A 24,834-nucleotide genomic window follows, 5' to 3' on the forward strand; every position below is an offset into this window, starting at 1 on the left:
TGAATAAGTTATAAGTTATTTACATAATCGATGATGTGGGGAATCAAACATATGACGTGCACTTTAATATGCAAATCTCTTCGTTCCTTAACCACGAACGGTGGGGTTACAATTTGTGAATGTTTTAATAAGCACACTAAAAAGCAATACCTTATTAATAGGATTGCATTACCTTCTATTGAAAATACAAGAGAATATGGCTGCATTTGGTTTAGCTTTTTCAAGGGTTCTAGGCCTCTAAAGTCCATCGAGTAAAAGTCACAACTTTTGGTAAAAAATTTTTGGACTACTTTGGGAGAAAGTAAGCATTGACAAATCCTAAAGCTCAAGACAGGACTTGCCTTGTGCTTTCAACATTTTTGGATAGCCATCTCTAAAGATTAACGAAATTTTTTTCTTCCAAATTTACCCTCACTATTGTTTTTGAATTCCTATTTGGCCTTCATTTCTAATGTTCATCGTCTCTACTTTAGTCTTCACCCTCATCGTAACAGAGTCGACGGAGCTTCGTTGCCTCGCTAGTGATGGGATAATTTGCCAGGAAAGTGAAACAACCATCGTTTTTTGTCGACTTTTGTGGGAATCCCACTCTTCGACATCTACCTCAACCCAAACTTTTAGGGTTTCGTTTTGCTCTCAATTGCATTTCAACACCCGTCACTCCATATTCTGATAGACGTGAGCCTAGAGTCTATGGTCGCCGGGGGACAGTCGTCGAGAGTTGAGTGTTGTTGAGGGTCGACGATCGGTAGTCGCCGAGATCTGGGTACGCGGGATCCGGGTTCATGTTCTCCCTCGCTGAGTTCCAAATGTGAGTGCAATGGGTATTCCGGATCTTAGTACACATTTTCAAGTTTCCAATTTTGTTTCGATGGGTGTGTTTTCCCTAATATCCATTCTACAGTTTTGCTTTGGTGGGTATTCTTCTATTTTCTCTCATTCTTTACTTTAAAGCTCAAAACTATATCTACTGAGATACATTTACTCTAAACTTTTTTGGTGACACCATAAGCCCTAAACTTGTATTTATGTGCACATTTACCTCAAACTTTCTTCCGTGACCCTAAAAATCTCAAACTTGTAACCATGTGACACATTCACCCAAACTTGTACCCGTGTGACATATTTACCCTCCGTCAAAATTCTGTAAACAAACGTTGTACCTAATGGTCGACGGAAAGTAAGCGGTGCTAACGTGGTAAAAATATGTCAACTCATTGTATGTTTTTTTCTCATTTTCTTTTTCCTGTTTTTTTGAACCTCCTCGTTCGTTTTCTTCTTTGGTTTGATGATCGTGAGGAAGGGCAATGGCGGTTGTGAGGGCAATGGTAATGACGAAGGAAAAAAAAAAGAAAACAGGAAAAAATCTTGATGAAAGGCAAATGTGTAGCGCAGGTTTATATAAGTTTGAAATTTTTTGTGTCAGTGAACAAAAGTTTGTGATAAATATGTTACATCAAGAGTGTCATAAAAAAGTATGGGGTAAATATGTCACATGAGTATAAATTTAAAAAATTTAAGATAAATGTGTTTCGGTAACTATGGTACGAGATTTTAGGTGACTTTTAAAGAAAAATATATCGCAATTCATTTAAACATACGATATTTGTGTTGAATAAATGAACCTTAAGTCAAAGATCTTTCGAGAAATGTGCAAAATCATTTCGTCGAAGCTCCCCCAAGCGCACCCCATATATACGCTCATCACTTCGTCCAAGACTAACAATGGAAGATAGAGAGGAGTTTCATCTGATACTTATTTCATGAGGGTATCGCAAAGGGTTCCCAACAGAGTTCATTGGCATTCTGTCCACCTCCCACCGATCTCATCTCAAACCCTCCCAGAAAAGTAAAACAAAACAAGGGGATAACAAGGAAAGATTCTTTATCAAGTCCCCCTTGTGATCTCTTGAAGGTGGGCGGACTGCCAACTGAGCTCTGTTTGGCTCTCTCTGTGAAACCCTTCATGAATCATTCTTCTTGAATCATTTCTTCATGTTTTATCAGCTGATTTCTTCAAGCTTTTTGATAGAGTGAAAACAAGGTAAACACCACCAAACCCTCCCTCTCTCTCTCTCTCTCTCTCTCCTCTCTCTCTCTCTCTCTCTCTCTCTCTCACACACACACACACACACACACACACACAAACACACATGTTCTCACTTTTTTCTTGTATTCATTTATTGTGGATGCAGGAAGTTACCACAACTTTGGTTCTTGTAGATTTGCAGAAACATCTCTTGGTGTTGCCGCTAATTTCTGGTTTTTTTAGTTCCTTTAAAGAGGAGATGATAGACATGTTCATGAGTCCACTGGTCTCGGCGTTTGATCTTTCTCTTCTCCTCATTTTTGCTGTTTGGCAGGGCTTAAATTTAGCTGTTGACACGTCTCGTGCATGGGTGTGACCTGGAAAACAGAAGAAGATGGATTCATAAAGTGATGACCGTCGCTCTGTGATCGATCGTTTGATCTGTCCACTCGAAACCCTAGTTCTTCTTCCTGCCCCATCTCTTCATTGTTCCTGGAAAACTAGAGTTAAAATCCCTGGTTTCTTTCCCAGCAAACAAATATGTATATCATAGTTTATGTTTCCGTTTCTTTTTGTGATCACATGATTCACATCTTCCAAGTCCTTTATCTAGGGTTATCTCAGTTTTTTTTTCTGAATTTTTAGCAGAAGAAAGTTAAAAAAGGCAAAAAGAAAAAGAAAAAGAAAATTGGAGGGGTTGGCTAGCTAGATAAAATGGAGTTCTTTGGTAAAGATTGGAAAATGAAAAGTAGAGAAGAAATAGTAAGTACATTGATTGACATGAAGTAATTTCACTTTGTTAATTACCGTATTGGCCATGGAGCTAGAGGGTGGACCATGATTGAGTCAAGGTGAAAGTAATGAGTGGTGGATTCAGAAAGAGCCTGGCCTCTTGCATGGAAGAGCCCAATTTTTCACCATCATTTTTTGCATTAATTATTCATTAATTCTGGATCCTCCTCTTTCTTAAATGCACACCGTGATCTTGAGTGTAAATCTTTGGTGATCCTTATTTGCTTCCCTGGTTTTGTCAAGATCCATCCTATGTGTGAGGGGGAGTGTCAGCACTTTCATCTTAGACCTTAAACTTTCGAAGAGTTGGCAGTGATCACACAAAATCTCTCAGTGATATGTGCTTATAATTATAATTATAGTTACTTTCTGAACTTAGTTGAATAGATTTGGATAATAATATATTTAGAAATAGTGATAATCATGTTGAGTAACACTAAAAGATTATAAATTCTTATACGTATTTTATATTATAATTGATTTATTTATCACGTCATTTGTTAATCGGCCGAACGCATCTGATAATTTTTTTTTTGGAAAAAAGCCACCAAAAATCTCAAATTATGTTCATTATTACACATTTACCACAAACTTTTTTCCGTGACACAAAAAATCCCAAACTTATACCCGTATAACATATTTACCCTCCGTCAAGGTTCCGTCTATGAACACCGTTAAAAATCTGCTTATATGGTCGCCGGAAAGCAAATAATGTATGGTGAAATAAAAACAGTGTTGTTTTGATTAAAAAATCATCCGACGGAACATTAATGGAGGAGGGTAAATGTACTATATAGTTACAAGTTTGGGATTTATTACGTCGTAAGAAAATTTTTTAGATAAATTTATCACAGTGGGCATACTTTGGAGTTTTTAATGTAAAAAAAAAAATTCAAAATAAATATATGACCGTGGTCATAGTTCCAGGTTTTTTGAGATGTTTTTTTTTTATATTTATGAATGTATTTGGATTATCGACCAAGAAAAAAAAAATTGTATTTGGACGATCGTGGTCAAGGAAGTAAATGGCCCTCCAAAAGACCATGATTGAAAAAAACTGACAAATGCCACACCATCATTAAGTGCAGAGACGCTGCTGTGGCACCGCCGCCATTAATGGGGCTGAGGAGGGACAGTTAAAACCACAGAGGCGACGTGAATTCGAGCTTTCGAGTTAAATGGGAGGGAAGCCAAAAATAGGGGGATGTGATTTTGATGGAATTGTCGTCTAGGCTTTTAATTACGTCGACCCACCTACTCGTGGTCAACAAGATGGAAAGAGGTCCAACTCTTACTGATTATTATATAAAATAAAATAAAAACTTTATATCATCTAATATAGGGAACATATTATGAAATTTTCTCTATAAAAAAACACTAATGTGGTATGATGCCACGAGAGCTCAATTCGTTTGCCAAGATCGCCACGCGACGGTTTATGATTCGTTAATCCGATCTCATTTGGGATTTTTTTTTTCTCTCGAAGAAAATGAGATTTTCCAAGAATTGGTCTTTTCTTCCCTTGTTATTTATTTTTCTTGTTTATTGTACTTTTAATCTAGTCAAATAAAACTTCTCTTTTCTTTTTTTGAATTTTCTTGTAAATAAAAGTTTAGGTGAAGGGGAGGTTACCCCGTGCCAAGGTCAGGGCATATCACAGGCTTAGAAAGTCTTATAGTGAATTTACATATTGCCTACCAAAGGAGATTGTTGACAGTGGGATGCGGACTTGGCACTGTTGTTCAGAGAATTCGAACCTTACCAGCCGAGCCAACTCATTTTGGCTTTTCTTTTATTTTCTTTTGTTCCCCAACTTATCATTTTAGCAAATAATCCACACATAACTATTATGAATTTTTTTTTATTTAATGCGAGCTTATTTTTTTGATAGACCTTCAAAAAGTAATTTGGAATCAAATCCATATCATGAGAATTGGTTATATTTTTCTTGAATCTATTTATTATGTGGTAATCAAATGCGTGGTAATAAAGATAATAATTCTTTAATATTATTGTCAAATAGTAGAACTAACATCAATAATCTTAATCCTAATTTATTTGCAGTTCACTAACGGGCAGGTCAAGAAATGGCCACTTATGGTTGCTCGTCTTAATTTTTTTTTTTAATTTTTCCTCGCATCATTAACAATAAATTTCGAAGTATATACGTTTTTTATGCTGTCTAAATACAAAGTATATAACCTTGAAAATAGGAACAGCGTACTGTCAAAAATATGAGGAAAATTACTATGTATGGAAAATATTTGGTCATCAAATCATTGTAGAAGAAAAGGATGACCGATACCATAAAACGATTATATCACATTATTACCATCACAGGCCATTAGAACCCAAGTAGAATGATGTAGGAGTGAACGACTGTCTTAACCAAAAAGCTAGTTTATCGAACCCTCATTAGCTTGTGACAGTACCAACGTTATCGACCTTCCTCGGCGCTCTTGAAAGTGTACTCAAGCAAATTGGTCATGCTCATGTCTCGACAGGGGACGAAATGTCATTGCCCTCCGCGAGATCAGCACGGAATCAATCAATCACGTTCATAAATACGATATGAGCATATGATCTCTCGCTGCATTTAAAGCCATAAAGAGACAATGTCTGTTTTTATAAGGTATTTGGTAAACACCTCCCAGTTGCAGCAGCTCATAGCAGCTTAAGGTAACGCACACCTTGCAACATAAGTACAACTAACCCATGGTCCAAATGATGTAAAGTGCTTTGTTATTTGTTGATGAGTATTTCCTCTTAAACAGTTGTTAATATAACAATCAACCAAAGTATTTCCTTCCTTAAGCATGCTTTCCACGACTAAACAAAAATCTCATGAGACATCGTCAAGAAAACCAACCAGTCAAAAGTAGGAAAAAGTACATAATTCTTTACGGACACTCCACATATACTGACATATTTTCCATACTTTCATAAGCCGAGTTTTCTACCTAGGCAAAAAGGTCATAAAGAACCAGAAATGGCCATTCTAAGTGTAAGTGGGTTGCGTTACTTTGTTATCTGTAATGACAATCAAGATTTTCTGCTGCAGAAACCGTCTGCTTTCGCTTTATGGACATGCCTCACGAGATGAACTTCCTTAACATACGAAACAGTCATATGCTGCATCTGATTTAAATTATGATGAACAATATCCGAGAATGAAATGGTTTACAGTAAGGTACTACTAGCTGTCTGTAGATATCTTATTTCTGATTCCTCTTAAACTGCCTTTTAGAAGAACTAGTAACAGCTACACAAGCGATTGATTTGTCGAAATAACACATTTTCGCTCTGACCTAGTTTACAGTGATGATGTCCAACGATGAAGTTCCACATATCCAGACAGCACAATGCGATTCCTTTCTTTGACCCTTGTCTGATATATGACCCTGCACATTGTAGCAGCAAAAATAAGAAACCAAACCCTTTTAAAAAGTAATAGTCTTTTTCAGAAAGACAAGGTTTCATACCTCGAACCTTCAACCCACATTTCAGTAACCAGAGTTTCCCCAGGGTACACATGTAGAAGAAATCGCCCTGATATGCTTTTCACCATGTCTGGGTCTCCTTTGCAGATGCACTTGATGATTGCCCTGACTGCGAACCCCAGTGTGCAAAGACCATGCAGTATCGGCTGGGAGAATCTTTAGAGAGTTTAGATATGCATCAGATGCTAGTATATATAATTAAGAAAATTACCACTGAGATAGTACACTAAAATAAAAAGCCCAAAAATTACTCTCATAATTAATGAAGCAAATCTGTTATATACAAACCGTGTTATTTTAGAGAAAGCAACTATATCACCACTCACTCACTCCCCTCATTGTGCACTCTTTTGGTAACATAGGGGAGGAAATGCAATTGCATTTCGTAGTTAAATTATGCTACTGCCATATGTCAAACATGCCTTTCCCTAACATGCTTGGATTGAGGGAAGTGGAAGAAATTGAAGGGAAACAATAACCTAAGGCATTCTCTCTCTTGTTTGGCCGATAAAATAGGAGGGAAACGGGAAGTAATTACCTTTGACCCACATTTCTTTTTCTTTTGGAAGGTGGGGGATATTGAAGGAAGCACCACGAGTAATCATTATTTCCAAAGCTACCATTTACTTTGCTTATAGATATGAATAGGATATAAAACATATTTTTTTTCCGTTACCATTTTCATTTCCCACCATATAAATTCCCTTCAATGCACACTCAAACAGGAGGAGGAAATTATTGCTTCTAATTCACTTCATTTCCTTCGATTTCCTTTCTCTTCTTTTCCCTCCGTTTTCCTCCTAACATATATTACCAAGCAGAATGTCGTAACATGGCTAGGAAATGTCTGAGGAGATAGATAGCATATGAAAAACCTACAGCCCACTACCCCATGAGTGTGCAGAACCTTGCAAAGAAATATGAATGATAAGGTCCCTCCCAATGCTATAAAAGCCAAATTAAAAGGTACACGAACACTGATTAAATTTGATCTGCATCACAGATTTGAGACTGACTCATGAATCAAATTCCAACTTGAATAAATCACTGAAATACTCTAAACTAGGATCTTGAGTGAAAAGCAAAAGCAATTGAAAGTCTCAAATTTTTTTCTAATAATATGAAGTCTTCTGCTCCAAATAACAAGTTCAACACTTCTCAACTGACTGAATGAGATCTAATAAATTTCAACAAGATCTCTAAATTACAGTAGCCAGGAAATTAAGATTAGAAGTAGAAAGGAACTGACCCTGCAACTTTGGCAATCATTGGATCGGAATGCAGAGGGTTATAGTCCCCAGATAGCCTATATAACAGAGCCTACAGAACAGCATTAAAATGGTTAACGAAGAATTATCTAAAGAGACATCTGATAAGATAAAGGCAGTAATTGCAATTCAAATTGTCATTGACTAAATACTGATAGAGTAGTCAATTAAAACTACTTTATATCAAGATCAACCCAGTAGACTGTAATAGAAGAAATTTTCACTTTGTCAGTCTTAGCAAGTACTTGACATCAACATATTGTAATAAGTGCTTGCTGTTCTGAATAGATGTCCAGGCTAGCTAGGCACAAATTTACCATGTAAAACCCTATGCGAAAAAGACGAATTTAACATATTTTTTGGAGACAAAGATACAAGAAGCTGTGGAATAAAAAACTCAACGGAAACTAGAGGAAACTGGAAAATAAATTAGAAAGATTTTACTTGACACGACCAATCGGATCCATTCTTCTATAAAGTTCAGCATGGATACATAAGAAGAAACTTAAGCTTTCTATGACAGGCAAAATGAAGCTAATCTTTCCAGAAGAGATTTAATTACATATATCCAAAAAAATGCTGAAATTTGAATAAGTAGAAATCCTATACATTTTGAAATGATGAAATGAATGATAGTATGTACATACCTGTGATGGTTGAGTACAATCCTCAAAAACAGAAAAGGGTTTATCCTTGGGGATTTTCACAGCTCGGACTTGGTTGGGTGGATAATTTGAGTAAGAAAATGGTTGAGATGATTTTGAAAAGCCACCAGCTCCACGGAGGTAAGCAGTCATCCTGCTCATCAACATTGTATTACATGATGTCATATATAGTACGAGAACATAGTAAGTATGAATAAGTCTACAGGGTGCAGATCTAAAAGTTCAAAACATAAATTTTATGACACAGAGATAAACTACACAAAGAAAATGGGATTCAGCAACCAATGACAATCTTTTTCTCCAATAATAAGTTGAAAGAATAATTTCCAAAAGTCACCCAAGAGTATCCCATTATCCAGTCAGAAAACTCAAATCTTGTGCTGGCCTAACTTGAGCAGGTGGCTGGAAGTGCTACAGCATGTGTGGAATTTTGAGAGAAATAGAAAGACCTGACCTGTTCATGCATAATAATTCACCCGAAGATTGATCAAAAGTTTTGGTTTCTACCTCCAAAACAGCAGCCTTACCTGGAAAATGAATTACAGAACAGAAATAAAAGGAAGAAAAGAACAATCATTTCTCTGCAAGGCTGGAGAAAGACGATAGAAAGAGACAAAAGATACGGAAATTTTGGAGTAAATTCCAGGAAAATATGTATATACCAAAATAATAAGCAGAAGTATAAAATATGCTTCCCTTACAGAGCGCTTACATGGATTGTTGACTTGTTAAGATTACTCATGTTTTCCACACTCACATAGGCAATAACCAATATCTTCACAAAGTACCGTTATACTTGTTAATAAGAAGAGCCTTGCCATATGTTTTTAAAGTCATCCTAGCACTAGCACAGAAGTCCAATATGTGCTCGCTCATTGAAATGCCACTTTCCTAATTCTAGATCGAAAATAGTCCCTAGTAAGAGAGTCCATTCCTGTAACTGATTAGTGGGGCGACAATGCTTTCAAATAGGGCTAGCAACTTTTGACATGACCCATTTACGTGAGTTGTCGTAAAGTGTGTTCAAATTAAACTTACTGCGTTTGTGTAACAAACAGCTGTGTAAGAGACCCTTTTAACCTATTTATGAAACGCTTAAACATGTTAAACTAATTAGGTTAACATGCTATTCTGCGTAACATAACATATTCAGATACATTTAAACACATTTGTCAGTTTCTAAAGGATTATGTATAAGAGTTCGTGTTTAAAAGGAGCTACACGTATTGTGTCATGTAATTCAAACAAATGGGTCCTTGTCATGTTAAGATTTGAAAGTTATGACACAATTAATAAATGTATCGTGTTCGGGTTTCATCTAAAATTGACACAATTCGATAATGACACCAAAACATAAATTGCTAGCACTACTTTTGGGTCAACCTAACTCCATGTAAATAAGAAATATTTCCGCTAGTAAGACCTACCTTTATCATGCAAGCCTGCAAGACTTACCTTATGTTGTAACTGCATCAAAAGATACAGTAAAAGTCAAGTTTGGACTTAACAACAGCAAAGCACAATGTAACATAGATCTAATATAAGCAAAGAGTGAAATTGCACATCTGACTATATACAAAAGAGGACGATCACATTGAATGGATTGACAGAAAGCATGTCTATAGAAATTTTATCAGTTTGCATAACAACAGAAACAAGGGCCTTCGAAGAATAATTAAGTTCAGACATGTTCAACCAATTCACACTCAAAAGTATCAAACCCAGAAATCCAAAAACTAGTGTTGGACTCAATCCAGCAATCAAATAACATTCACATTATTCTTGTCTTGAAAAAATTATTCATCATGTTTGTTTCCTAAATCCATTCACTCTTCATATAGGAAATTATTCCACATTTCACCTCCATGTCTTCCAAACATCTTTGTTTGTTGATGGCAATTCTCGGTATCCAGCTAACCAATCATACAATGATCAATTTTAGGATTTTATTATGGTTGATACGCTCTTGATTCTTGAATAAACTGGACCTCAAGGTCCGCCGGTTGAGTATCCTTACACATGCTCTATTTATTGTAGATTAAGACCTCCCAAAAAACTTCATCTTTCGATGATGACATCTCAGACTTTTTCAGTTATATTATTCCCAGGGACGAACTGATTGTCCATTTTCATCAAGAAGCAGGCTCAAGTCAATCCATCGGAAGATAACTGCCAGTTGACCTTTAGCAGAATTCTTACATGCGCACTGGAAGGAAAAGGCTTGTACAGTTCTATGTATTGCTGTCCATGCAACAAAAGCCGTTGATCATATCTGTGAGAAATGGAAGCAGAAACCAGAATGAGCCTTCCTCCTTTTACTCAATTCCAAAGCGGAAAACTAAAATTGGCAAGACAACGAGAGAGAGAATTCTGTGGCCTGGAGTCCAGTAATAAAGAAACTAAAGTACATTAGATCCCACATGGTGCCGTAAAATTGCGCATTCTACCAAACAGACGTGATGGGATTAGTCTCAAGAAGATTCTCAACAAAACAACACTTACTGCAAACCCGGAAAACGCAATCCATCCGGCAAAGATTGCAGGCAGAAAAGAGCAGCAAACGTTGGCAATACCTGCAAAATATTAAAAAAAAAAAAGACACAAGTGATAAAGGACGAATTATATGCACAAGGCGATGCAATTAGTAATACAGAAACTAACTGTTTCGACAGGAAAATGCAAAACTAAGATAATCTTCTTCTCATCACCTATACAAGTTACCAAGACAACCGGAACAACGGACGCCCCTCTGAGGCACGATACCTTAATACACTGCTGTCCATTTTCATGGTAAACATACTTGAGCTCGTCCGCGTCCAGCGGATCACGTCCACAGGCTCCGATCCCCAAGGCATACAAGGCCGCGTCTCTGCACAGGCATCCAATCCAAAGACGGAAACAAAAGCAAGCACGCAGCTCTTCAACGAATCGCGAATTTGCCGACAAAACAACCGGTGAAACAATCCCGATATGCTCGATCGCGGTGGGCAGGACGTGAGCTTACCTTTCCGTATACGCGAACGATGTCTGCAATCCGTCATCGCAGAGCAGAGCAGAAGAAACAACAGAGCGGGCCAGAAAAAAAAACAGAATCGATCAGAATTGTCGAGCAACGGGAATCGAGAGGCGACGGGGAGGCGGGCACCTACCTCGGGGAACTTGTGGGCGAGGAGAACCTGAGGATCGGTCTCGGAGCTGGCTCCCGCCATGTCGAAGCAAGCCGCTAGCTAATCCGAAAGCCGTCGGCGGATTCCTCTTCGGACGAGGCGCGTTTTGATTCAGAGAGATTCGGACACCGAGAGAATCGGAGCTTCGAGGGAGCGCGGCGGCGGCGCAGATCGCGACGGCGACGGCGACGGCTACTTGTGGACACGAGCAGGAGCTTCGGGAAGAGCGGGTGGGGATGCCTTTTGACTTTATGTGATCGGGGTTTATCGCCGAAGCCTTTTTTTTTTTTGTTTTTGGTTTGGTCGCATCGAGATGACGATTCGCGTGTCCTGTTTTCTCCAACCCACAGAGACTCGAAGGTTAACGCCAAATTTTGCTCGTACGTTGCTAGAAATTACCGTACATTCAATTTGTTAAAAATTACGCCAAATCTCTAGCGCATAACTTGAAATTTTTACTGGGGAAAAGTCAATAAAAATCCTTCGAAATTATGCACATTTATCCTAAATTTTAAGTGATATCGAAAATCCCAAACTTATATCTGTGTGGCACATTTTACTCTCCATCAAAATTTTGTTAATGAGAAAAGCAAACGATATTGACATGGTGCTCGCAAAAATAATGTTATTTTTTGGTAAAAATCATCTAACAAAATCTTGACGAGAGGTAAGTATGTGACCTAAATATAAGTTTTGAGATTTTGATGTCACAAAAAAATTCATGTGAGCATAGCTTGAGATTTTTTGCGGCTTTGCCCTTGACCTTTAACGTTTTCCCGAACTGCTTGTATTTGTGCTTTGTCCATAAAGCCCCCCATAAGTGAATGAATTTTTTTTTGATCGAATATGTGAATAATTGACGTCACAATAAAAAAAATGGGTTTATAATCGTCCCTCCATTCTTTTTCTTCTTCCAAATTTCCCGATATGGTTTTTTTTTTTTTCCGAAATGCGTTGCCCCTAATGATCCTGAACCTCATGCTCTCTCTCTTGCTCATCTTCGTCTCTCCTTCGAATACACGACACCCGCAAGCAGCTCGCTAGATTTGAGGCTTAAGAGCGTGACCGCCACATCGTGGTGGTTGTGAGCTTTGGCGACGGCAACATCGCACGTGGCGGTGGCTGTTGCCTGCGCTCTCTCTCTCTCTCTCATGTGGCGCCTACTCAGCACCAATGAGCCAGATCATGTGCCAACAAGAATGCGACGCGTTCTCAACTCGTCCCGTTCAACATTCCAGCATCCAGTTAGCAGTCCGACAGCATACTTTGCCAAAACGACCGGTACAGAAGTCAGCGATGACATTACCCCCAAGAAAAACATGTTCCGTCTTCTCATCGCCTTTGTGCATTAGCGCATGTTTCTTTCTCACGTCCTTGCAAGAGTTCCTCATTTTTTTGTTCCGTGTCGGGCCGGCAACAGGACAATTATCCGTGTCGAATGCCTAGCTTTTGGAAACATATCGATCGCGACAGAAGCATCGATCCTATCAGAGAGAGGCTCACTTTTTGTTTCCCCAAAAAAAATGCGCCTTGAAAATAATTGAAATGTTGCCAAAGAAATTATGGTAGGCCGCATCACCGTGCTCTTAAATCACCAAGACATTAATAGGTACGTAAAACAAGAAACTATCACGCAATAAAAGTTACAAGGTTTTGTAAAGACAAAACTCCAAACCTCGCAAAACTGATCTTACCGTGAAACAGTTCCCAGGGTACCAAAATGAGCATGCTAGGCTCCGTAACCACGAAAGGAGCGCCTGGAGTCCGTTGAAACAACCGACTCTTATCTCCTCCATCCAGAATTGGAATGAGATGTTGCAGAAAGCAAAGCCATGCATCCGACTTCATACCATCGAATTGGACAACTGCCCCTTCACAATAAGAGACATTGCCAGCCATTTCTTTCTTTCGGTCCCCTTTATCACGTTGGTGCAGCACATGATCACAGAAATTGACTTAACCTACATAGTATAGCTTCTCGAACTAACTATACTCATCTTCACATTCTGTCTTCTCTCTTACGTGGAGCACAAGTAATGATTTCATCGACCCTCAAAATCATCTCAGCAGCCTCAGTCGCAGAGAGCAGTATGGCCTGCTTTACTTTAAATGACTCAGAAATCCCCAGTTCCACCATATCTCCCACCTGCCACAAGTTAAGATCACAGTGTTCAGTATTCCGGAGCTAAATGTGTTGACTGTCAGTGAGTTCATTCAATTCTTAAATGGACAAAAAGGGGACGAAAACATGCTGTAGACAGGTCATACATGTCTCCCTGTGCTCAAAGGAGCCACAACATTTTAAGGCCTAAATTCTAGTTCATTTGGCAAACTTTTCTACCCCATCTTCTCCACATAAGAAGGGTAAAGTGCAACTCCTATCATCACGAGAGAATATTCAAAACAAAGGTCCAAGAATGAAACAGAGATTCGCAACCGAAACTTACAGAACCGGAGATGACATCAATCCCTGCGGTGCATCCTTCCTTGTGGTGCTCTGCACGAAGCTGAGAAATCAGCTCGGCACTATCCAGACCGGCATTATCTGCAATGATTGTTGGAATGGCCAACAGTGCCCTCGAAAAAGCTTCAATAGCATGAGACTTCTTCCCAGGAGTCTTACGAGCCAGCTCATCGACCTCCTTTGCCATGACCATCTCAGGCCATCCCCCTCCAAGTATAACCCTACTATCATTTACTGTCTGAGACAGCACGCACAAGGCATCATGCAAAGATCTCTCAGCCTCATCCAGCACATGATGGCTGCCATACAGTTGAAGACATGAATGAAAAATCAAGTCGAGCAAAGAAGTGACTGTAATTTCATCCTCTTATTATATAGTAATGCTGTGTGTACTAAAACCGGCATGCAACTAAGTGATGTAACAGACTACCAATGCACCTTTAAACATGTGGATCGTATTCCACATTAAAAAAACTCTGCCACATCACTTAATATACCAATATACCATACGATTGTCCGTATATCTAGTATTGTCCACATATGTTATACAGAATACTCTAGCGATCGCTTGTTCTAGACAGCAGTCATTTATACACAGATCACAAATAATCATGGGTGACGTAAGATTTTTTAGATCAATCTCTCTCATTATGGAAAGAGAGAGAAAAATAAAAGAAATTTGTCATATTGTAAAAATGGAAAAAGATGAGGCAGAAAAGTACAATGCCATACCTTGCACCTCGCAATACAATTGTACATGCCTGACCCATTTCAACACCAGAAAAGTGAATCAGCTTGTCCTCGCCAATCATAATTTCCTCGATGAGCTTGCAGTGTCCAAGCTTAACTGACTCTGGATTGTCAAAGGTTGATGCAATCTCACCACCAGTCACCAAGGCCAGGCGCTCAATACCATCAAAATCAGCATGCTCAATTGCAAGTATTCCAGCATCTGCAAACAGCTCCTCTGGAAAATTGTATATCAACTGTCTGTTGATAAAGCAGTTAATCCCATGTGCTATGATTTTCTGCACCTTTTCCCTCATCTTCTCTTTCTCAGCCCCCTCAATCTCAGCAACCTTAGACATAGAATTGACACGAACACGAGCCCCATAGATCTTCACTTTATCAGTGTCCATTGCAGTATTTGCCACCAAAATCTTAGCATTCTCTATGCGCTTTGGTTGTCCAATACCTATTTTCTTGTCGAGAATAAATCTGCACAAAGGTAGAGCTCCAAATTAGTTTTGTTAAGCATTCTCAGACGTCAGGTTTGAGTTTACTATGCAAATAAACAGCAGATGATGTTACTAGACCATATACAACAGCAATTGCGTGTCGATCATGTCTATGGTTGGAATACAATATAGAATTTTGATGAAACATTCCAGTACCAAAGAAAATACCAAATATGTGTGCATCAAATTGATGGAGGGAGTTTTTCATCGACTTATTGCCTATTGTATTAGATGTCTGGTGGATAGAGCCCCCATGAGAACTAAGTTAAGAAGGGAATATTCAGTAATCTCACCCTTCATCCAAGAAAGAATCCTTTAAAGATCCTCCTGGTTTCTTGATTATCTGTATAGCTTCTAGGTTAGTACTACCCTGCAAGCGCCAGCAGAGAAGTGGCATCAGATGGTGGAAATCGAGACAACAATCCATATATCGTATCACTAATCTCATCAACATAAAAGTTAACAATGAAGAGAGCATCTGAGGACAACATAACATTAATCACACTGATCCTACATCTATGATCTTGTGGTCAAAGTTTAAGAAATCCCACAGATGTTAAGAACAAGACCAAATCAAGATTTGCTAAATTTCAAAGGGCAGAAAAAGCCACTCATCAGAGAACCTATCACAAAAAGTACATTAGATTCATGGACTGGCTTAAGAATGGGCATTCCTAATAATATCCATGTCTACCAGCTTGAAACTCATAATGAACAAATCCAGTGAATATAGAATAACCCAATCAAGAAAGCACATGATTTTTTTTTGCACAGCTATGGTTTGAACAGTTTCGTAAAATACAAAAGTTTATAAGTTAGAGAATATCCATTAACAAACTTAAATCCAAGAGTTTGTACGAAAATCCCAATAAAGAATTGCTAGTGTCCTGAAACTATAGATATAAAAATTGCATTCTGACCTCGTCCATCCAGTTTTGGCCCCTAGTTTGAAGGGGATTTTCCAACTCAATCAAAAGGCTCTACCTAAAGTGCATATGCGCAAAATTTCTTTCATGCACAGATAAATCGAACAGTAAAACAAAAATGCCAAATATTCACATGAGAGAAGAAGAGATTAGGATCTTAAATCATAGCTTACTGTTAGCGTCTACCCTTATCATCAAGGACAAAAAACATAGCTCACCTTTAACCTCATAACGGCATCCACAGCCAACTTAGCAAAATGTTCTTTGTCTTGTGACAGAATTTTGGAACTCAAAGTAGTCATTGCAATTTTCATCAAGTCTGACGTAAATTTCTCTGCATCATGCAATGGATCAGGCGACAAACGGTATCAGAAAGTGGAATGCAAATAACTGGAGACCTGCATCCCTCAGAGATATTAGCATCCACAACCTAGGACATAGAAAATTGCATGGTGTTGGGATACTTGGACTAGTAAACTTTATACACGATCATCACTTTCAGTAGACAATTTATGTATTCAGTGTGCACTGTGCAAATTCTTGATAAAAATAAGGGAAAAAACTTCCTTGAGCAAGCCAATGGATCAAAAGAAACGCAAGGGACACAAGAAAGCAAATAGAACAAGATGTGACAGGCAAACCTGCATCCTTTTTATTATCCATAACCTTTTGCAACAAAGCATTACGAGCACATTCAGCTGCCATCCGAAAGCCTAAAATTGAAAAGTGAAAATCCACCATTTATTATTGGAGGATACAGATTTCACATTCACGGAACAATAAAAAAGGAACAGAGATTTGTAAACGTTTCAAAAAACTTAATTTCGACTAGTGAAAAGCAAATTCTTTTAGAATGGAGATCAACTATTACCAATTAACCAATCAACTGAAAGATGAAAGAGAACCTCAACAAAACTTGAAAGTGATAGCATGACAATATATTTTCACGAATTTTATTTGAATGAAAATACCACTGCAATTAATTACAATCATGATGGACTTCCTGCATACAGTAGGCAAAACTTTTTAGAGATGATTGACCATACGTAGCACATGCGCATTTAAATAAGAGGCCCCCCAAAAAAGTAAAATCACAGAAAGATACGAACCGGATATTATTGTCATGGGATGGATCTTGGCTGCAACCAATTTTTCTGCCTCCCTCAAAAGTTCCCCAGCCAGAACAACGACTGAAGTTGTCCCATCACCCACTTCATCATCTTGCACTTTGGAGATATCTAGTATTTATGTTAAGGATGATGATCACATTACACAAAATGAAATCTCAGCTTTGGATACAAAATAAGGACGTCCTTTCTTTTGCTTGAAGAAATATCAATACCGCCAACAAATGTCTACAACTTCAAGGATACCAACTAATACTTTAGCAGCCGGATTGTCTATGTGAAGAGATTTTAGGATCGTCGCACCATCATTAGTGACAGTAACTTGATGCCCTCTACCAGTTGATTGCAGAATTTTATCCTACTCCCAAACAGGTGCCACAAAATCAACTCGAGGCAAGTAATACACCTAGCAAGTGAGTAAGTCCTCTCTGACATCAAATGACACACTGAAGCAACTGAATCCTACCATTCCCTTCGGCCCCAACGTGGTTTTCACCAGGTCCGCTATAGCCATGGCTCCGACGAAGGAGGCCTGCGGCAAAACAAAGCGAACTCCTATCAAGTGTCAATATCTTTTTCCATTCATACATCATCAACAAGAAACACATTCTCAGTGAGAAAGCGGAAAACACACCATTCTGGCCCGTTCCCCTTTCTCCTCGCTCGCTTCATCTTTGAGAATCCTCTCGACCTGCAACGTTCACCGAAAGAAGCCAAAAAAAAAAAAGAAAAAACAAGAATCAACTCCCACACCAAAAGGCGTACGGATCCAGAGTCGAGCTCCGAGGCACCGACGTACCGCCATTCGAAACCAAGCTCGGAGCCGAAGCGGGAAACCTGCAGCGACGCGACCGGAACGATAGGGAGGGAGAACAAGGACGGATCAGGCGACGAAACAGCGCGCAAAACGGTAAGCATTCGGGGAGTGCAATTCAATGCTCAAACTCCCATCGCCACCCGACCGTTTCCTCCGCGGGGAAAAGAACCGAGAAAAGGTACGAGACCACAGAGAAGCTTCACGCGAGTACGAAGTTACCTGAGACGAGAGACGTCGGGCCAAGGGATGCGACCGAGATCGTCGAAGGGTGTAGGGTTTCGATGGAGAGAGTATGGCGTTCCCGCGGGAAAGCTAGCTGCAGAACGAGGAGGAACGAACCTTCTCGTCGTTGCCTTGCCACCCCGGCGGAAGAGTCGCGAAGGCGCCGACGTGGTCCGGTTCGCTGCGTCGCGACTTGAGCGGTTCGGCTTGGGGCCGTGCCGGACCGGGAAAACCAGACCGGGTTTCATGCGTGGTCCGGTCCACCGTCCGTCCGATGTTTTGAACGATGTTAATTTGCTCGTTGGCACACGCAGTGATGTGCTGACATTATGGATTTTGTAATTCTCGTATCGTTTTTCCTTTTAAATAATTGCTAACTAGTAGTTAGTAACTACACATGGAATTTAGAGATTCGGCGAAGCGACGGACGGAGGTGAAGGAGCACACAGAGCTCGTGACGCCAGTCCAAATGAGAACTTGATGGAACTTTCCGGACTCATCCGATGTAACCACCGTGTAGGTGTGAGCACGGACGGGAACCGGTTTGGATTGACCTTAGAAATTGGTCTGATTCTCAGTTCCTGGACTCCTCAATCCAGTTCTATTTGGAATTGAATTGTACGATCCGGCTCTCGAGTAAAACTAAACCGAACCGAATTAGTAACCGAAGAACCGAACCGAACCGAGATAATTCGAAAACTAGTAGAATCGATGGATCTTTTCAACAATTTTCATATTAATAGTACTAAACTTCAGAATTTGGAACATCATTTTATTACTACTGTTATTAATATACTCTTCCGTTACTTACTTGGATTAGTTTTTAACTTACTCTAGTGCAGGTAGAAGATATGTACATTTTGGAATCCACTTGCAATATATATATATATATATATATATGAAATCCAATATACTATACACTATGAAAACTCAAAATTAACTACTCACGACTCTTTTACACGTGCTTCTAGTTTACTCTTGAATTTGCCCATTTCATTCTTTACATGCAATACGACTTCTCTAGTTAGGTCTGACAAATTACTTAGGATAGATAGTATTGTTGATGAAATCCCATCTATACAAAGAGGAACTGACCGGTTTTCAGTAGGTCGGTTTTAGGTTTCAAAAACTGGGTACCGGTCCCGATAGGGAATTTGAACGCATTCTAGAATCGCTCACCTCTACCGGCACATTGTTCTCCAATTTGCTGTGACGCCATCGTGCTAATTAGTTGACTTATGTACAACAGGAAAACGATGGAAACGCTGAAATTGTTAAGCAATCGTTGTTCAACAGAGGGAAGGAAACCTGATTCTCACACTTCTGAGAAAAGCCTTAAACCTGACTTGAGCATATTGACTCGGTAATAATGATTTGATGTATCGGTACGAAAAAAGTTCGAACAAATAAATGATTCTGTCGCGTAAAAGAATGAGACCTCGAGCTGAGGTCGTTCCGGAGCTTAGAATGGTCTATCGTCCCTAACGAATGACGCCCAAGAATGATGGAAAACAAATGAAACTCTGCTATTCGTAAAAGTTTCTTCCTACTGAAGTGTCGCCGATGATGTCGTTACGCCGCTCAAAGGGGTCGCGTGTGCCGCCCGCTCGCCCTACCGCACAGAAGCGCGTTCTTAGGAATCGGGTATTCGTCTCTCAGTGAAGTCGACGTGGTGTAGACTTGCAGATAGAATTGCTGCCCGAGGTACTGTCTCGCCCAGAACTCTGACCGTAGGTTCCACATTCCGACGTTGTCGAGTGGAATGTAAATCGCCGACCAGGACTTGGGGTACACCTGCATTCAGCAAGTGCAGGAGAGCGTTGAAGTTATGTCTAGGAATGGCAAAATATTTAGCAGAACTACAAAATTGACTTCTTTTTCGGTTTTCGCAGCACATAAGCACTTAATCGAGTTGAACAGCTTCATGAGAATTTTCTCACCTGAATGTTGCAACGAGCGACTCCATCTCGAAGATTGTACTGATTCCTGCTGGCCGGCGTCCATTGCCCTCCGTCCATACTGTAATATCAGGCGAATCGAGGTCCAACATAAGCAAGAGATGGTTGGATGATCATAGACCGATCAATCAAGAAGGAAAACATAGGTGACATCCTTACCCGACTACAAAGAAAGAGTAGCCATCGAGGTGCCAGCTTTGTAAGATGTCCTCATTGTTTTCGAAGACGATCTCGATATAGGCTCTGTAGTCAGCTCTCATGACCGACGTGTCGAGGTATATCCCGCCGCCTGTAGGGTTGTCAGAGATGCTCCCGACACGATAAACTCCATCGATCTTAAAGTAGTCGGCGAGCTTTAGAGGAGTATCCGCTGGGACGAAGGACACGCTGTTGACTGCATATCTCTGTTTCCCATTGACAGGACCAGCAGAATTGGCAATTCTTATTGTTCTTGTTGTGTTGACCATGCCGTAGTGGTATGAACCTTGCGGATTTGGCCTTGGTCCACTTGCCGTAAGATTCGTCCTGAAACAAACCCGTTTAAATGCGATGATAAGAAGGACGAATTTGGTAAGATCTTTCAACGATTCTTTTGTTCATATATATAGGCCTGGAACACAATTTACCGGATAGATCGTGCCTGGTTCAAGGACCAGTCAACCTCGGTCGTCGGACCACCGGGAATAGGGCCTGAGACGGAGCCAGCGGAGTTGCTGTAATGGAAGACACCTGTAGTGGTCAAAACTGGAGACGTGAAGCGAGAAGAGACCACGACATAATAGTCTTGAGCAGGCTGGTCAGCTGTTACGAGAACTGATAGCGATTGGCCCACATGCACATCGACCGACGAGTAAGTGTTTTGAACCGTATGCGTTCCCTCTACCTCGACGAGCACCAGTTTGTGGCCTTGGATGCGGAAGTTGAGGGAATTCATCAACCCCACGTTAGAAATCCTAAGCCTGTAGGTCTTTCCTGCAATAGATACAGAGGAATCAAGCTAAAATACCAAATGCGGGGTACCGCATGCAAGCTAAGAGAACTCAAGGTACAATGTCTTCGACGTCTAATGATAGTGTTGAAATTAAGATTTGTTTCATTCTCGAGGAAAAAGTACCGAAATATCAGAAAGAAAGAGCACATTGGACAAGATCCTTAACATACCTTTTTCCACAGTGAAAGAAGCTCCGCTTCCGCGGCCATTGATGAGTATACCATCAGGGAATGGCAGCATGTTGCCATTGTCAAGAGTGGCCTTCAAAGCCTGCAATTGCACACGCGATAAGGTTATCTTCATGGTTCAAGTGCACGATCTCAGTAGGGAAGTTACTTCGATGCACTCGTACACTACTGTCAATTAGAATACTAATTGCCTTGGGGACATGGCCGGGATGGAGTGAAGTGATAGTACCATTTCCTGAGATTGATAGACTTTCCTCATTAAGCTTTAGTGAACGGAATGCAATATGAAATGCAATATCGGGCATCCTTTTGATTATAGAATCAGCACAGATATATCAACTCACGAATGGAGGAAACTGATCTCAGCAAATAGGGTTTGAACTGATTAATGAAGTTAGCAATGTATCCACCACAGTGCAGTGCAGACATCTAAAGAAGTTATTATTGGCTGCATATGCACATTTATCAGCCCGCATTAACCAAGACACGACAAACAAGCGCGACTTCACAGACTTTATTTGTGGTGCAAGTTTGGCTCTAATCCACATAACGTGCCCTCGACAAAAGAAGCCAGTGGTTTCGGAACATCTCATTGTCATCAATTGCACAGGCCTTGTCAATCCAGAAAGAACAGAACAATGTTTGGTAGGGGCCCATTGCTTAAATCATTGGATCACCGTTCATTTCCTAATTCTTGAAAATTGCTGCTATAATCCAAACTAATTTGTCTCCATTGTTTCATCCTCTACCCTACCTATTCCCGCTGATTATGGTGTAATAGCAAATCGACAGTGAAGACCGAGTCAAGAAACTTAGCTGTCAAATGAAACAGACTTCTGCAATACCATCAACAAATCAAACAGTGAACCAATGGTAGAAGAGTTGGAACCACTGAGAAAAATTACAATGGACAGTGGATATCTATCCAAAAAGCTACTTGTGTTTTTACAAATTACGGTAACACCCATTAAGATAGGTACCATTTGCCTTTAAGAACGTTCTAATCAAATCGAAATTCACCCAATAGAACTCAATTGAGTCATTTTACCGACTTGTCCGAGTTACCGAAAGGATAAGCTAATAGACACTCCAGACGACGATGGCTTTTTTTTCATTTTTTGGTCGATGACGACGATGGTTAGTTCATAGGTAGTACACGAAGCAGGAAAAGTGCAACTTTGGAACAGAAAACAAAAAGAAGGAAAAATGCAAGTAAACAGGGAGGAGGTGTATGTACCGTGTGATTGGCCTTGTACCAATCTCCAATGAGGACGGTGTAATCGCCAGCAGGGGGCGGGAACGGGACTGGTATCAGCGGCCGGCTGAGGATCCTGATGCCGCCGAACCCGCCAGCAGCCTTGTGGAATGCGAGGGAGGGGAAGTAATAGAAGCTTCCAATCTGGTCCTTGACTTGAAGGATGTAGGTGAAGTTCTGGCCTGGAGGGATTGGGCATGTGGTTCCATAGACTCCATCCTCATAGGAGTTCCTCCTCTGTTGGATTCCATTCCTGCATATTCATGTTTTTTAGCACCCAATTAGTTCTCTCTTTAAGTAGACCTCAGATCAAGCTAACTGGGTAACTCTGGTTTTTTCTCACAATAAAGACAAACATCAATTGGAGTATAAATTATTGCAAAGGGTCCATTTGGATGACTATTGAATTGGAACACCGTGGTAGCTAAGCTGTGACAACAAGTCAATGTGTATGTTCCCACTTGTCTGTCTTGAAATGCAGCAGTGGGGGGAGACCTAAGATTGAAGCTGGACCACACAATTTGAATGTGTAAAAGATTGGGGAAGCTGTTCGAGGTGCGCATTTCAACGAAGCAGCTACTAGCAGCCCAACACAATGACAATTCATACACGATCCTGATTGCGAAAAACATTGATTTGATTGGTGATATCACGTTAATAAGCTTTTCATAAAGATAGGAAAAGAAAAAGAGAGCATATTCCTTTTCTAGCTCATAAAAATCGTTACTGTTTCTCTGATTAGAAGGACGGGTCACTTTCAAAAGACAGACAAAACAGAGCGGGAGTCGGACTCTCTCTTACTTAGATCCCCGTGACGACTTAATATGGGCCTAGGCCCAATCACAGTGCAAATCAATCATTATGTAATTTGAGTGCTTTAGGTGAGATTTTGGTCTGTGGGGTCCCCCGCTCATCACGCCAATGCATGTAATGTGAATCGACAGAATGAGCAAAAAAGCTTTTACAAATTAATGATGCACACGCAACATGTCTGTCTGAAATCCAGGCAATGTGAAACGAGCACCCAGAAAGAAAATGGATCTGATATCTAAAGAAAGGGTCGGATCACGTGAACCCCATTGATGTGCACACCCATTCTCTTAAAGGACACGCGTCTATTGAGTACTGAGGACTCAAAGATGGAGAATATTTGCTATACTCATGAAAGTTCTGCACCATCACACACCCATCAACAGCTGTTGATTTTAGAATAAACCGTGCTCGAGTAATTGACAAATTAATGCTGCAAATCGCTCTTAAGAATGAAAATTTCACGAGGGAGAGAGGGATGGACCATGAGAGGAGGAAAGGCTCGGTCAGGCTGTTGATGACGTTGATGATGAGGTTGTCGTTGGTGACGGAGAAGATGTCAGGACCCGGGAATTGTCCATTGATGAGTATGCCCTGCGAAAAACGGAGAGAACATCACTACCCATCATCGTTATACATCGCATGTGTAAAACATACAGAGACCTTCATTTTCAAGATCCAAAACGGTTTCTTCATCTTCTTCGTATGCATATATCAGGGGATAGAGAAAGAAAGAATCAAAAAGAAAGAGTCACCTGTTGGCGAACACCAAGTGGGTAAATGTCTCCATAAGTCACATTCCAAGTGAAGAACCTGTAAGGGTCATCAGCTCCTGCAATGGCGAGGACAGTGGCGCACACGCCCAAGAACAGGGCGCCCGCTCCCTGCCTCATCCTTCTTCACACAAAGCCAAACTACGAAAAAACACTCCTCTGTTCTCTCCTTCTCCCTCCGTCTCTCTGTCTCTGTCTTTGGGTGGTACTTAAATCTGTGCAACAGGGTGGTCTAGGGGGAGAGATTATAAAAGGGAAGAGTGTGGAAGTGAGTGTGAACCCACAAGATACGAGCAGCGTAAAGGGAAAGAAGAGCCCAAATTAGTAGCCGCAAAGGAGGAAGGAGGGAGGAAATGGGGGGAAGACAGAGAGAGAATGAGCGGCGAGTTCGTGTGGACAAAACAAAGACGTGTCGGTGGTGGGGTCAAAGGAAATGGGTGGGGGGTGGGGAGGGATTAGATTAAAGGCAAAGCTCGCCATTTGAACTGTGCCTTCTTGTCTTCCCACATGGATTGTGGGCTGTTCTCTGCTGTTTCTTTGAGATAGATCAATTAAAGACAGGGAGAGATGATTGGCAAGTGGTAAATTTCCCTTTTTTTTGGTGATCTTCTGGGTAATGTTGGACAGTTGTGCAAGGCTTTGAC

The 24,834-nt window shown here is 40.3% G+C and overlaps 3 protein-coding genes and 1 long non-coding RNA gene across 5 annotated transcripts; 1 reads left to right on the forward strand and 3 right to left on the reverse strand.

Annotated features, from left to right (window-relative positions):
• The first annotated feature begins 1,679 nt into the window (after window positions 1–1,679).
• LOC130140840 (uncharacterized) lies at window positions 1,680–2,623 on the forward strand. The gene is made up of 2 exons (XR_008818851.1): window positions 1,680–2,044; window positions 2,196–2,623. It is a non-coding gene; the product is annotated as an uncharacterized LOC130140840 (long non-coding RNA).
• A 3,307-nt stretch (window positions 2,624–5,930) lies between these two features.
• LOC115669980 (enoyl-CoA hydratase 2, peroxisomal) lies at window positions 5,931–11,545 on the reverse strand. Of its 2 annotated transcripts, none has more exons than XR_008818832.1 (11): window positions 11,404–11,545; window positions 11,259–11,281; window positions 11,018–11,123; window positions 10,757–10,827; window positions 10,454–10,526; window positions 9,682–9,721; window positions 8,709–8,781; window positions 8,237–8,387; window positions 7,571–7,641; window positions 6,304–6,467; window positions 5,931–6,222 (listed from the first exon to the last, which is right to left on the reverse strand). XR_008818832.1 is itself a non-coding variant. In XM_030591153.2 (11 exons), exons 1-11 carry the CDS (start codon window positions 11,461–11,463, stop codon window positions 6,135–6,137), a joined length of 930 nt encoding a protein of 309 aa, XP_030447013.1. In that variant the 5' UTR covers window positions 11,464–11,544; the 3' UTR covers window positions 5,931–6,134. The 2 variants fall into 2 exon arrangements, 1 of the variants encoding a protein (XP_030447013.1); XM_030591153.2 differs by having other exon boundaries at window positions 6,304–6,477; window positions 11,404–11,544.
• Window positions 11,546–12,981: 1,436 nt separating this feature from the next.
• Window positions 12,982–18,341, reverse strand: LOC115670056 (T-complex protein 1 subunit beta-like). Its single transcript, XM_030591252.2, has 12 exons — window positions 18,213–18,341; window positions 17,976–18,013; window positions 17,811–17,867; window positions 17,643–17,708; window positions 17,423–17,534; window positions 17,159–17,287; window positions 16,691–16,762; window positions 16,268–16,383; window positions 15,417–15,493; window positions 14,618–15,103; window positions 13,869–14,184; window positions 12,982–13,567 (listed from the first exon to the last, which is right to left on the reverse strand). The coding sequence occupies exons 2-12, from the start codon at window positions 17,979–17,981 to the stop codon at window positions 13,421–13,423; spliced, it is 1,584 nt and encodes a 527-aa protein (XP_030447112.1). The 5' UTR covers window positions 17,982–18,013; window positions 18,213–18,341; the 3' UTR covers window positions 12,982–13,420.
• A 1,195-nt stretch (window positions 18,342–19,536) lies between these two features.
• LOC115669785 (L-ascorbate oxidase homolog) lies at window positions 19,537–24,558 on the reverse strand. Its single transcript, XM_030590909.2, has 8 exons — window positions 24,173–24,558; window positions 23,902–24,011; window positions 22,590–22,860; window positions 21,335–21,434; window positions 20,800–21,145; window positions 20,333–20,698; window positions 20,156–20,234; window positions 19,537–20,009 (listed from the first exon to the last, which is right to left on the reverse strand). Exons 1-8 carry the CDS (start codon window positions 24,308–24,310, stop codon window positions 19,797–19,799), a joined length of 1,623 nt encoding a protein of 540 aa, XP_030446769.1. The 5' UTR covers window positions 24,311–24,558; the 3' UTR covers window positions 19,537–19,796.
• Between the last annotated feature and the right edge of the window lie 276 nt (window positions 24,559–24,834).

Source organism: Syzygium oleosum, unplaced genomic scaffold, assembly GCF_021117445.2.
Source record: "Syzygium oleosum isolate NSW1041296 unplaced genomic scaffold, Sole_v2.1 Sole_v2.22, whole genome shotgun sequence".
NCBI lineage: Eukaryota > Viridiplantae > Streptophyta > Magnoliopsida > Myrtales > Myrtaceae > Syzygium > Syzygium oleosum.

Coding starts and splice junctions, on each gene's coding strand:
- LOC115669980 (XM_030591153.2), bottom strand. CDS start 11,463: ATGGCGGGAGCCAGCTCCGAGACCGATCCTCAGGTTCTCCTCGCCCAC. Junction 10,527..10,756: donor TTGCGTTTTCCGGGTTTGCA/GTAAGTGTTGTT, acceptor CATTTCTCACAG/ATATGATCAACGGCTTTTGT. Junction 6,223..6,303: donor ATGTGGGTTGAAGGTTCGAG/GTATGAAACCTT, acceptor TACAATGTGCAG/GGTCATATATCAGACAAGGG.
- LOC115670056 (XM_030591252.2), bottom strand. Junction 17,288..17,422: donor GGCTGCTAAAGTATTAGTTG/GTATCCTTGAAG, acceptor CATAAATACTAG/ATATCTCCAAAGTGCAAGAT. Junction 15,104..15,416: donor GATTCTTTCTTGGATGAAGG/GTGAGATTACTG, acceptor ACCTTTGTGCAG/ATTTATTCTCGACAAGAAAA.
- LOC115669785 (XM_030590909.2), bottom strand. CDS start 24,310: ATGAGGCAGGGAGCGGGCGCCCTGTTCTTGGGCGTGTGCGCCACTGTC. Junction 24,012..24,172: donor CACTTGGTGTTCGCCAACAG/GTGACTCTTTCT, acceptor CGTTTTTCGCAG/GGCATACTCATCAATGGACA. Junction 22,861..23,901: donor GAGCCTTTCCTCCTCTCATG/GTCCATCCCTCT, acceptor ATGAATATGCAG/GAATGGAATCCAACAGAGGA.